General features: G+C 46.2%; 5 protein-coding genes across 5 annotated transcripts; 2 read left to right on the top strand and 3 right to left on the bottom strand.

Moving 5' to 3' along the window:
- Window positions 1-2,223: 2,223 nt before the first annotated feature.
- On the bottom strand, window positions 2,224-3,151 carry TRV_06818 (uncharacterized protein; the record flags this gene model as incomplete). The annotated part of the gene is made up of 2 exons (XM_003019088.1): window positions 2,224-2,803; window positions 2,889-3,151. 2 exons carry the CDS (start codon window positions 3,149-3,151, stop codon window positions 2,224-2,226), a joined length of 843 nt encoding a protein of 280 aa, XP_003019134.1.
- Window positions 3,152-5,019: 1,868 nt separating this feature from the next.
- On the top strand, window positions 5,020-6,430 carry TRV_06817 (uncharacterized protein; the record flags this gene model as incomplete). Its single annotated transcript, XM_003019087.1, has 5 exons — window positions 5,020-5,234; window positions 5,296-5,615; window positions 5,700-5,962; window positions 6,013-6,208; window positions 6,237-6,430. 5 exons carry the CDS (start codon window positions 5,020-5,022, stop codon window positions 6,428-6,430), a joined length of 1,188 nt encoding a protein of 395 aa, XP_003019133.1.
- A 107-nt stretch (window positions 6,431-6,537) lies between these two features.
- TRV_06816 (DSBA-like thioredoxin domain protein) lies at window positions 6,538-7,113 on the bottom strand (the record flags this gene model as incomplete). Its single annotated transcript, XM_003019086.1, has 1 exon — window positions 6,538-7,113. The coding sequence occupies one exon, from the start codon at window positions 7,111-7,113 to the stop codon at window positions 6,538-6,540; it is 576 nt and encodes a 191-aa protein (XP_003019132.1).
- Window positions 7,114-7,914: 801 nt separating this feature from the next.
- On the top strand, window positions 7,915-9,333 carry TRV_06815 (3-beta hydroxysteroid dehydrogenase/isomerase family protein; the record flags this gene model as incomplete). The annotated part of the gene is made up of 7 exons (XM_003019085.1): window positions 7,915-7,936; window positions 8,003-8,176; window positions 8,247-8,354; window positions 8,420-8,550; window positions 8,617-8,694; window positions 8,760-8,816; window positions 8,887-9,333. The coding sequence occupies 7 exons, from the start codon at window positions 7,915-7,917 to the stop codon at window positions 9,331-9,333; spliced, it is 1,017 nt and encodes a 338-aa protein (XP_003019131.1).
- Window positions 9,334-10,557: 1,224 nt separating this feature from the next.
- TRV_06814 (uncharacterized protein) lies at window positions 10,558-11,791 on the bottom strand (the record flags this gene model as incomplete). The annotated part of the gene is made up of 2 exons (XM_003019084.1): window positions 10,558-11,258; window positions 11,353-11,791. Coding segments are annotated over 2 exons (1,140 nt in total), but the record flags the coding sequence as incomplete, so codon positions are not given.
- Between the last annotated feature and the right edge of the window lie 435 nt (window positions 11,792-12,226).

Here is a 12,226-nt window from a genome sequence, read left to right as displayed (position 1 = left end):
AATTTCCGGGGCCGATTAGTGGTAGAAAGCGTAGCGATTCTGCTTCTCAATAACCGGACGTTCAACTAGATAGTTAGGACCCATTTCTTATTTGAGTTAAATAAAGTATTCAAACTGCCGGAAGAATAAAGGTTGAATATGGAGCTTTCCGACCTCAAGTTGACTCGCAAAGGCATTGAAAAGCTGAGAGAAGAAGTCCACCGTGATAGTAGAAGCTCGATGTATCTGCGTTGAGGTTGTAGAACAAGCTTCCTAGGATGGGCGCCATTATGATCTTGAACAAGAGGGAAGCAATGGTAAATCCGGAATCAGCTAGTAACCTTAAGTTTTAATCTTGAAATGAATATTAAAGACGAACCTCGGAAGTTCATAATTCTGGAGCCACAAGCAACCCTGATGATTTTCCTGGTAGCAACCTATGAGGGTAGAGCACCCTGAACCAGAGGTCCCAGAACGAGCAACATTTCGCCCTTTCCGAAACCCCTTTCAAAATCAGACAAGATATCCGCGCGCCTACCCTACCGGTTTTCACGAAAAACACTTGGACAGATAGGTCATAGCCCCTAAAACAACGTTTCCAGTCGTTTTCCGAAGCTCAGCGGCCGTACCATATGTAAAGACACTGAGCCCCTTAAAGGAAACATCGAGGGACCGAGTAGGTGCGGATGCAGAGTCTGATTCTATCGATTAGACAAGTCCTTTCACCCAAAGGCGAGCATCAAATGCTGGAGACGAGGGATCAAACTTGCCATCAGGTGTAGGATTGAATACCTGTGGCTGTCCCTCAACTGAAGCAGAAGCTGAAGATATGGAAAGCCTGCTTGCCACATTTGTAATGCCATGGTGCAGCTCCTATACCTGGCTGTTGTCAAAATGTGCTCGGTAGCACATCCTAGTCGTTCATAGGTTCCAGTTTCGTTGGAGAGGGAGATGTTATCCATGATGGATAATGCCTCTAATGTACTGTGGTCCTATAATCTGGCCTCTTTGAGGCAGGTTGCTATAATCACCACAAAGTTATATACCTCTCAAAGCAGGTGTATGCGATGTACCCCGGGGAAATCGGAAACGGCTGAGGCCCCGAATATGCACCTCGAGAGCCCATAAGGCTGGGCCTAGATACAGGCAGAACAATTGATGTAAGCGTCTGAATTAGGGTTGCCGTGAGCGGGACAACCACATCGCGCCAGAATGACTGCATCATCACGATAGGCACAACATCCTGGTTATAGCTAGGATTGGGGAATGCGTGACATTCCCTTAGATTGATGCCTGGGTACTAGACAGTGTCCGGAGCCAGCATAATGTGCGTTGGTTGGATGAAGGTAGGTACTCATGCATGACCTGGTATCATATATAACATCCATGTATGATTTCCAGCGTGTATTTTCGGAATGTTGGTACTTCTGGGATTTATCTGAACTGTTAGATGTGGGATGTTTCGACTTTTGGGTTCTACGCTTGGCGCGGACACATTGATTATCTGACTACTAAGTAACTAAGACACAATAGGTTAGTTCCGCGTGGCTCCATTCTCAACCTTACCAGAGCCGCTGCTTGTGGGTCATATTGGAGATTAACACAACATCTCAGCACCAGCACCAGCACCAGCAACACGAACACTGATACCCTCGCCCTTGCGAATGCCGCTACTCTGCCACCTGTACGGAGTGTGTTTTCATTAGATCAGTTATCTCAGTCGGACCATCAACCATGAGCAAAACGACTTGAGCCAAAGAGCACTAGCGATCAACAGGTTGAGACAATCCGAGTCTTCAGGCCCCGTTATAACCAAATGCGAAAGCTTGACTCTCCGGTTTTTAAAGCACCCTTCCGACACCAATAACGAACAAATTATACGAGTGAAAACCATGTAATCATCAAAATAGGTATCAAGGATACCGTCGCTGATCTTGATGGCGTTCGGATACATATGGAGAATTCAGCTGCTGATAACCATAAGTTCCACTTCCGACAAGTCAGATATACCAAACAAGATACGACGAGGCCAGTGTCGTTACTCTTGCTCTTTTGCATTTTTTGGAGACGCATATTATGTTTTGTACTGTTATCCCATGGTATTCACTTATAGAATTGTTCAACTTCGATGGTATAAATACAGCTCTCTTTGCAGCTCTATCTGCAGAGATATTTTGGGGGGTTAAGCGTTTGAAACGACTTGATACATTTTCTGGGTATCTCTTTGCCCCTTAAACGGCACCTTTAGTGAAAGACAATTTTCCATCCATCAACACTATCGTTTCTCTCTCTCTTATACTGGGTAACGTACTCTTCCTCGACATTGTCTGTGCTCTCTTCCTCTTCTGTTTTATCGGATAGCCATTCCCGTTCACTTTGAATCTCATATGCAGCCGAATAGTCACTGGTGACCATCTCAAACGGTGCATTTGCTGGTACCACATTCTCGAAATTCACAACTACCTGGAAACAATGCAGCTTTTTCATCCCCATCAAAGTAGGGTAGACCTTTTCTTCTAGAAGTGGTCTGAAATAATCCCCCGATCTACTTTCTTTACGTCGAATAATGCTTATATGCAAGTGTCGTAGACCTGGGAGCCGTTCGTTGAGGACCTTGACTGTTTTGCTCCAGGTGGCTTCATTGAAGTAGCCTTCAACTTTTTCGTCACAGCAGTCACAGCCAAGTTCCGAATTGAGTCGTATATCAACCCAGAGAGTACGTATACTGTTATGCGCTGCAGTTGGGAGCAAGGTAACACCCGTCAAGGGCGTAAATACTTTGAATGTGATATTTTGGTAGAAAAAGTCGAATGCCTCGAAGTACCTATATTTCACCACTTGTGAGCAGCCATGTATCATTCAAAATAAGCACAGTAAAAGCTCCTAACTTAGGGAAGTTGGTCACGTACATTCGTTGACAAGCTTGCAATAATGTCATTGACTTGTCCACGGCGTGATTTTTTAGTCTGCGTGGGGCCCCTCCGCTTATCCAGTATAAGGGCTTCTCATCCGGTTTTATTCGTGGAAATCCCCCAAATACAAAGAAGTACACACGTTCTCGAAGTTCTGCCGGTAGCCTTGTGAACAGTACTGATTGGGTTTGAGGCAGTTGCGGGCTCTTGAAGCCTAAGGTATCCTGAGATTCATCCAAAATGGATGAATCGGTAGCCATTCTTGCTAGTCCTCACCAAAATGGAAAAGCTGGTACCAGAAGAGCTCAAATTTCTCCAGAATTCTCTTACTCAACCCGAGAATAAGAGAATAAGTATGGTAGCTAGCGATAATATACTGGTCGACAGCTGCATGCCAGCTAGCCACGTCATTCCCCAAGGAGTCCTAGTTTGTACTCCGACCGCGGCGGGCTTGATTCTGGAATCGGCTGATTAACTAGTTAGTAAAATAAGTTATGTTAATATGTCACTAGTTAGTTGGTTATATCCAGTTAGTTCTAGTTAATTAACTAACTATGATTAGTAATCTAAAGCTAGTTATTTATTCTCACCTTGCCAAATATAGCTATAGCCAGAATACGCATAGAATTTTACGGTTATTCATAAACTGTGCCAATAATATAACGACTCTCTCTGCAACCAGTTGAGGGCTTCCTCTTTTTGACCTAGCGGATTGAGAACTAGATGCTTGGGTAGTTACAAGAACTAAGTTAGAAATTAGAAATTTGTGACATTCCCCTTTCTCCGCTTCTCATTGCAGTGGCTAAGTGAAAGCCGTTCTGAGACCTTAATCCTCATCTTCATTTTGTTTTGCGGCTGCAGCAGCACTTGAAAGCTGGCCCCGCCCTGAGCGAGTCATCTTGTCCGTGAAAGTTCCATCTTCGTGAATATGGGCTGACCCAACTCTCACACCTTTTTCATCGTACATAGCAAGCGTCACAACGCTTTTCGTATCAGACGGGTCTTTGGTAGACTTATGAGCCTGGGAACCTCTATATATCTAATGGTTAGCCTGTAATCATGTAACCAGTCTTTCCTAAACAGAAATAGCAGATAAACGCACTGAATAATAGCAGATATCGCGGTCGGATACTAGAATTATGTCAGTCATAACTCACTATACTAAAATTTGCAAAGCGATGCGGCTAATCGTACCTTTTCGCGGAGTTGGGGGAGCGCAATACTGAAGCCAGACCCCCAGCCAGAACCATTTTTGAGTTGAACATCCCCTACACTCACTCGTCCCACAATTGAAAAAAATCGTTTCGTAGTGGTTTGCATTTTTCCGAGCCCCAGTTATGAGTGCTTGGTTTTCTGGGTGAATCTAATGATAACAATATGTATAATGTTATTATACGAATAACGAGTTATCGAGATCGATCCTTTGGATAGTGTTGACAATTCCACCAGACGGGAACAAGGAGGAAAGAACGACAATTATATACCACATCTTTACGCGCCTTGAGCTGAAATGAGCGTTGCTTGCCTTCTACCTATTTCCCCTAGCTTCTCCCAAATTTGGCCCCCAAATGACAAGCATTGCCTGCTTCGAGTATAGTGAACCATCATGGGCTGCTGTATAGCCGCCGTGTTTTAGGTCGAGGATAAACAGACAAATCGAATGGTCAATGTTGTATCTCACTGGGGCCGGAGTAGTTAGGATGTGTGACCCTCGAACAAGGGCACCGCTTGTAATGCCACTTCTTGAAATATGTGCGGAGTAGATGGATGGACAAGACTCATCTCAGGTACCTATCATCTTAAAGATCAACTACAAACTAACTAGTTACTGCCAAGGCTGAAACTCGTGAGTCCACTGGGCAACTGCAGGTGCCCAGGGGGCGGGAACCGACCCCGGTCCGGATGTAGTTAAGCCCGGCAACCCCAGCTGTTCCAATCCGTTCAAATTTAAAAGGCGCCTCCATAACAACTCTTGCTTGATGCTTCTTTATCTATTCACACCTTCACTAGTTTCCAAATGTTTCGCTACATTTATTCTATCTCCCGTTCCCACCTAAAAAACCTGGCACAGCCGTCTAGGCTGGAATCTCGTTCTCCAAAGGGCAGGATTCCCCAACAATCGAGATTCATGGCTTCTCCTGCTTCTCCTGCTCGAAAGTTTATATCAAGCGGACTCAGAGAATTAGACCCGACTCAAAAGATAGAGGAGGAAAGGTTCGGTGATTATGTTGCTGAACGTTACTATCCTGTAAACATCGGCGAAATATTTTGTTCTAGGTATCAAATAATCACAAAGCTTGGATTTGGCGCTACATCCACCATTTGGTTGTGTCGAGACCTCCGGTACGTCACTCGGCATTCTGGATCAGTCGATCACCTCATTCAATGACTAACGCTCACAAAGAGAACATCGCTACCTGACCATGAAGGTCAATGTTCGGAGTAAGCGGCCCAACCCTGAGGTTGAGCTGACGAACTATATGAAGAGCATAGAAGATATCCATGGGGGAGAAGTTCATGTGCGCCGAGTGTTAGACTCGTTTAGCATTGATGGACCCCACGGAACACATTGCTGTATTCTCTATGAGCCCACTGGTATCGACTTAAGTGATTTCATACACCGTTTAGAGACCGGAGCTCTCCCTCAGGTCATGCTCAGACCAGCTGTCCGGTATATTCTTATTGCGCTGGATTATATTCACCAACTAGGAATTATCCACACAGGTATTTTTAGTTTCAACTCATATTTGGAGCCTTAACTGACTTGGCTCTAAGATATACAACCAAACAACATCCTACTAGGCATAGATGATCAATCTGTGCTTTCGCAGCTTGAACAGGACGAACTCCAGCACCCCATTCCTAGGAAACAGACACCCTCCCGAACAATATACCTAACTCGAGAGATGCCTATTACCAAAGGGTTCCCAATTCTCTCGGATATGGGAGAGGCTCGACGTGCAGAAACAAAACAAAGGGGCCTTATTCAACCCAGCATATATCGAGCACCTGAAGTGATGCTGGATATGGAATGGGATAACAAAGTTGACATATGGGGACTTGCCCAAACAGTAAGCATTCATATAACATCTAATGCCCAACAAATCTAACTAAGCTACAGATATGGACAATTTTTGAGCAACGCCATCTCTTTGACAACATCAACCCTATGGGAGAGTTAGATCATGGTCGTAGGTTCGCTGAGATGATATCCCTAATGGGGCCCCCGCCGCTTGAATTTCTCAAGAAAAGCAAAGAGAGCCTAAAATACTGGGATGAAAATGGTGATATTAACCTCCAATTACTTAACTTGTGCAGTAACTGTTCTAATCTATGTTATCCTAGGTAACTGGAAACTATCACATATGTATCCCATCCCAAAGCAGTCCCTGGAATCCAGTGAGATTCAACTAAAAGGTGACGAGAAGAAACAATTTCTTGAGTTTATGCGGAAAATGTTGCAGTGGGTGCCAGAAGACAGAGCCGATGCTCAACACTTGCTCTTCGAAGATCCATGGGTAAGGGGAGGAGACTACTGATTTCTGCGTAAGAATGAAACCTCAAACCTTACTTATTTATAGTATCTTACCTCTTTATTTAGAAATTTTTCCTTAGGTTAACCTTACATGGGCCTTTACTTGACGATTTAACTTGACATCTCTTCTGCTCGCACTTTCTCAAACGTCTCAAGAAAAACGGTTGGATCTTCTGCTCCTCCGATCTGGTATTTCCCCTGGATAGTGAAGTTGGGAACACCCGAGATGTAAGCTCTTTTTGCTTCATCAACCTCTCTATCAACCTCTGGCCCGCCCTGGTCACTTTTCAGCCAGGCCTTAACCTCGCTTTCATCTAAGCCCGCTTTCACTCCAGCAGCGATAAGGGTGTCACGAGAAGTAATGTCTCCCTCATTCTCAAAATACGATGCAAACAACTCTTCGACAACCCGTGTCTGGACTGCTTCTCCTTTGGTTTTCCCCAGCTGGATCAGTCTATGCGATTCACGGGTATTTCCTGTTCGTCCACCGGGTTTAAAATTAATACCCTCCGCCTGTCCAACCTGAGCTAGGCGGGCCTGCATCATGGCCACACGGTCGGCGCCAAAACGAGCATTGAGATACTCAGTCTTATCAACGCCGATCTCTGGAGCATGGGGATTCAGATAATACGGAAACCAGGAGATGCTGAAGGTATCCTTTGAGTCGGGATGGGCTGCCTTATACATGCTGATCCCCTTCTCGAGGCGTTTCTTTCCCACATAACACCACTATATATCATTGTCAGACCTGGTGCATAATATATATGACGTCGAGCATTGAATGTGACTGACCGGACACACTGTGTCAGAGACTATCTTTATGGTAAAATTCGTCATTGTGCTAGTAATCCGATTATCCGGAGGCCGTATTATTTCATTCGACGATGAGTGAATCAATCTCTCCTTACCTGCAGTGGCGATCTCTGCGGTTTTAAAGCGATGCAGTTAGACTTCGATGCCCTGATGTGCTTATAAATCAAACTGTCATCATCACCACCGTCATGGCAGCAACTAAGTATCAAGTTGTGTTCGAATAGCCAGACTGAAGGTATTGAATTTCCGCAGTCTATAACTAGTTATATGTAACATCGTATACAGAATTATACGAAGACTCATTCCATGCCGTTACTCTAGATGCCATCTGGATACCCACATAGCCTGTGTTCTGTGCTATATCCCATATGCCCAGACATGAGGGCATCTCGGGTGTTTAGTTGACCAAGTTCCCCACCACCAAGTTTCAGGTGGAGATGGACAGAATCCCCGCGATGCGCAGCAAAGAAGGTCGACAAGACGGAGTTTAGATGGCCATATGAGTTAAGAGAAGATCTTTTCGAGGATAACAGCTAAACTCCGTCTTCACCTTTGCCTATATATTTGCCCATCGTCCTGTCATAAAAGCAGGCAGCCTCTCTGGAGTTACAACTCATTATCGGATATCAAAACTCGGCTACCCCACGATACAGAGCAGGAAATATTTCAACAGCCATGACTCGCATTCTTCTTACCGGTAAGCTCACTATTCGGTAGTGACCCTGTGTATCGAGATAACAACAGGAGTACTGACTCCAGACAGGTGGAAGCGGCTTCATTGCTGCACATGTTCTTGATACCCTGCTAGAGCGTGGTCATTCTGTGGTGACCACTGTTCGGTCTCAGGAAAAGGGTCAAAGAATCCTCGACGCCCATCCACAGGTCGGGAAAGACAAACTTGACTTTGTGGTAGTTGAAGATATTGCACAGCCAAATGGTAACTTCCTTCTCCTGTTTGTCGGCAGCAGAGAGTTATTAGGCCGTTTCTAACGGTTCTTCCTTTTTAGCATTTGATAAGGCTGTTATTTCTGAGCCTCCATTCGAGGCCGTCATCCATACTGCTAGCCCCTTCCACTTCAAGATATCAGATGCTAGAAAGGACCTCCTCGCCCCAGGTATGTCGCCTTTATGACACCGATGTCACTCAAAAGTACACCCAAGCTAATCATGGCATGTATAGCCGTCAACGGAACTACTGGTATCCTTCATGCCATTAAGAAAAGTGCCCCCTCAGTGAAGAGAGTTGTCATCACCTCTTCATTCGCTGCGATAATTGACCCCGCAAAGCCGAGTAACTATGTCTACTCTGAGGTAAACGAAAATTCCAGGAGCTTAACCTCCCATCATGTTGCCTGCCGAAGCTAATAAATTTAATAGGCAGACTGGAATCCAATCAAAGAGGAGGAGGTTGACAAGAGCCCTATTTTTGGGTACCGTGGCAGCAAGACCTTCGCAGTATGTCAATTATTTTCAACATAAATTAATTACTCGATCAGGGCTAACGCGGATATATATGATAGGAAAAAGCAGCATGGGATTTCATCGAAAACGAAAAGCCTGGATTTACCCTCGCAACGGTATGTATATTTGCATGTTCTCTTCACCCGAACAATGAAGGAAACTATATGCTCATACCTACCTGTTTAGTGCAACCCACCCCTTGTACTTGGCCCTGTGGTTCATTACCTGGCCTCATTGGATGCCATCAACACCTCTAATGAGCGCATTAGTGATTTGATCACTGGAAAGGGCAAGAACAGCTGTCCACCCACTGGAACGTCTCTCTGGGTGGATGTGCGTGACGTTGCAATGGCTCATGTCCTCGCAGCCGAGAAGGCGGAGGCAGCAAACAAGCGGTTCTTCCTTGTTGCCGGCACTTATTGCAACGCGGATATCGTTGAGATCGTCTCTGAGAAATTCCCTGAGTTACGAGACAAACTGCCATCTGGCGACGCCCTCGCGCCGGGTCTTGTACCGCTAGAGCAGCGCTTTGGATTTGATACCTCGAGATCGAAAGACGTGCTTGGGCTGACATATCGACCATTGGCTGAATCCGTGGTGGATGCGGTGAAGAGCCTTCAAGGACATTTGTAGTTAGACTTACGGGTTTCTACAATTGACATTGCTCACCTTGGTTGCTCTCGTATCGCTTGTTGCATATTAACTAGTTGAACAAGAGATATAGTCATGAAGATAGCCTCCTCCACTTTGTTTTCCCGACCTTATTCCTACCACGGCGTGACAATGTAGAAATGTGACGACAATGGTTGCAATAGGACTCATTTACAAGACCTTTTATATAGGAATCTTTAGGAACGGGAGATGTCGTTATTCAAATCCAGTTGCCGAATCCAAATATTGGATTAGTTTATAACTACGACGTCCCATGTTCTCACGGAACATTTAGAACTTTCACCCTATGGCGCTCAGTGTTCGCATTACCCCGTTCTACACTGTCTTACTTTGTAAAGCTCTGATCTTATAGTATGTATTCATGTCCCTAAGCCAGAGCCACTGGATTTTACGGGTATCCTTTGTGAGTGGCCATGGAAACAAGCACTTTTTACAATCAACATAACACACCGAAGACAGCGTGTTGAAAGTGATAGTTAAAGAGGACACTCAGACTTCCGATATCGTCAAACCTGGTTTATTTTGGTATACTTTTTGTAGTTGCCCATCCAGTATATTTCATACGTTCTCCATAAGTAGAAACAATTTTGAGAGGCATAAAAAAAATACCCATGAGGGCACAGGATAGAAGACTAGAGGCCGTGACGAGAAGAAAGCATGCAGTGTAAGGAGGGGGGTTTTTGCGGGGCGGAAACGTGTGATTGTGAAGATGAAGGTAAAAAAGGGCTTCAAGTGAAGGGGTGGTGGAACAAACACCCTGGGAGTATAACTACTAACCGGGACACATTTGGTACTAATCAGCGTGAAAAGTGTGACAGGGATATAGCAGCGGCAAGGGGCGGCAAAGGAGAGGAGTGGAATGGTTTTATTCGGAGGAAATCATCGAATGAAAACGTCGAAGGTAAGTGAGGGTCCGAGGCCCTTTTTGCAACAGGTAAGAAGGCAGGAAGGGGAGGCATTTGAAGACGAATGATAGAAATAAAGGGAGAACGTTAAGTAATCTGAGGGTGAAAGGAAGTGGGAATAAAGAAGGCGGAGCAGGGGAGTTAAAAATATGAAGGACACCCCCGGATCAAAAAAGCTGCTAGTGGTATCGCAAAGGCTGTAAACTCGAGAGTTCAAGAGTCAGGCTATGTTGAAACATAGCTAGACGGCCTACAAGAGAGGATCCAGGCGAGATCCGCTTTACTCTGGCTGCTGCTGGCTGCGGCGCATCTTCTCAGCTTCAAGGTTTTCGTAGAGAAGGTACAGAGCCTTTTCGTTTGCTTGGGCACTGCCCATGATCGTAAACATGCGCTCTCCAGTATCATCATGGGGAGCTTTAGCGATAGAAATTCGTGCCCCAGAGCTTCGTCGGATCTCACTGATCTTGGTACCACCACGACCGATGATGCAGCCGACCATGTCAGAGGGGATGCTGATATTCTGGGTTTGAACCTCCTCGCCATCCTCCGTCACTAGGGGGATGCCCCGGTTTGGGTTGTCATTGTTTCCACGTCGACTGTAGCTGCTTGGGTGGTCGCTGAAGTCAGCACCGTTTCCGGTGCGGTTATATGATCGGCTGCTTCCACCATAGCTAGAGTTAGTTCCAGTAACAGCGCCTTGGCCGGAGCCGGAGCCGACGGAAGCCCGAACAGCGGGATTGTAGAGGACGGTGCCAGTGCCGCGTTGCCAGTCATCAATGAGACACTTTCCAATCTCCCAAATGGCCTTTTCAATTCCTTCTGGGGTTCCTTGGACTTCGACAATTCGCTCGGTGGACTGGGGTAGCATTTCCTTCTGGGCAACCATGCGGACTCCGGAGGCGTCTTGGATGTACTTGATCTTCAGCCCTTGTCGCCCGATGATGGTACCCATCTGGTTGTGTGAGATGAGAAGCCGGACAGCTAAGAGTCACAAACACAGTTAGTTCTAGCTACCTCATACTTCCCTCTGCATTCTAAGTGAAACGGTAGGTAAAAGTCAAATAGTAAGACTTACAGTGTGTACCATTGTTTTGGACTACTCCACCCATGCCCATCTGGGGAGCACCTTCCAGTAGACTCTTTGCCACAATCGAGTATGCCTTCGACGTGCCTTGGAGAGGACCGGTAACCGTGAGGACACGGTCATGTACACCTTGCACAACCTTGCTAACACCAGCCTTGACACCAGTCTCATCACGCAGGTCAGCAACGTTCTTCCCCGCTTTACCAATGATGACACCAGCTTCCTTGGAGGAAACGATAGCGCGAAGAGTCAGCATCGACTGAGCATACTCTTCTTCGGTCTTTGGAGGAGCCTCAGCTTCGGGTTGGTCGTTTACGCTGACGCGACTGAAGTTCTCGGCGAGGGTCTCCTCAGCTGGGCCAGGGCCGGATTCACGCTGCTCGGTAGTAGACATGATTGCTTGTATGGCGTAGGGAGTTGTGATATCGATCTATCGAGAGGAAAAAGGACCGTATCTTAGCAGATGTAAAGAGGGAATGAGGGCCATCCATCGGCAGAGGGGAGTTCGTCTTTTTGACTTGTGTGTGAATATGAGTCGAACAAAGAGCGGAAACTCACTCTAGATGTCTCTGGTTTTTTTTTTGTGTCCTTTTTGTATACAACGTTTGCAGAGTGAAAGAGCTCACTTGGGCGCAACAACAAGGAGAGTTCCTGAAGGCGTAACGGATCAAAACAGGAGCTCTGAAGAAGGCGACTGCGGGGGGAGTTGGAAACGAGTCGTACGGAGAAGGATCTGTGTGCGTTGCGGCGGACGGTGAGCGCGGACCGAGTTTTTGAGGTTTTGCGGTGGGAGAAGCGGGCGGCGGGAGAAAAAAGGGCGGCGGAGAAGGGGGAGAGAGAGAGAGAGAGAGAGAGAGAGAGAGTG

Source organism: Trichophyton verrucosum, assembly GCF_000151505.1.
Source record: "Trichophyton verrucosum HKI 0517 chromosome Unknown contig00814_1.f1.exp, whole genome shotgun sequence".
In the NCBI taxonomy this organism is placed as follows: Eukaryota; Fungi; Ascomycota; class Eurotiomycetes; order Onygenales; family Arthrodermataceae; genus Trichophyton; species Trichophyton verrucosum.
The sequence above is the reverse complement of the archived record's forward strand: the minus strand, read 5'-3'. Positions and strand labels throughout refer to the sequence as shown.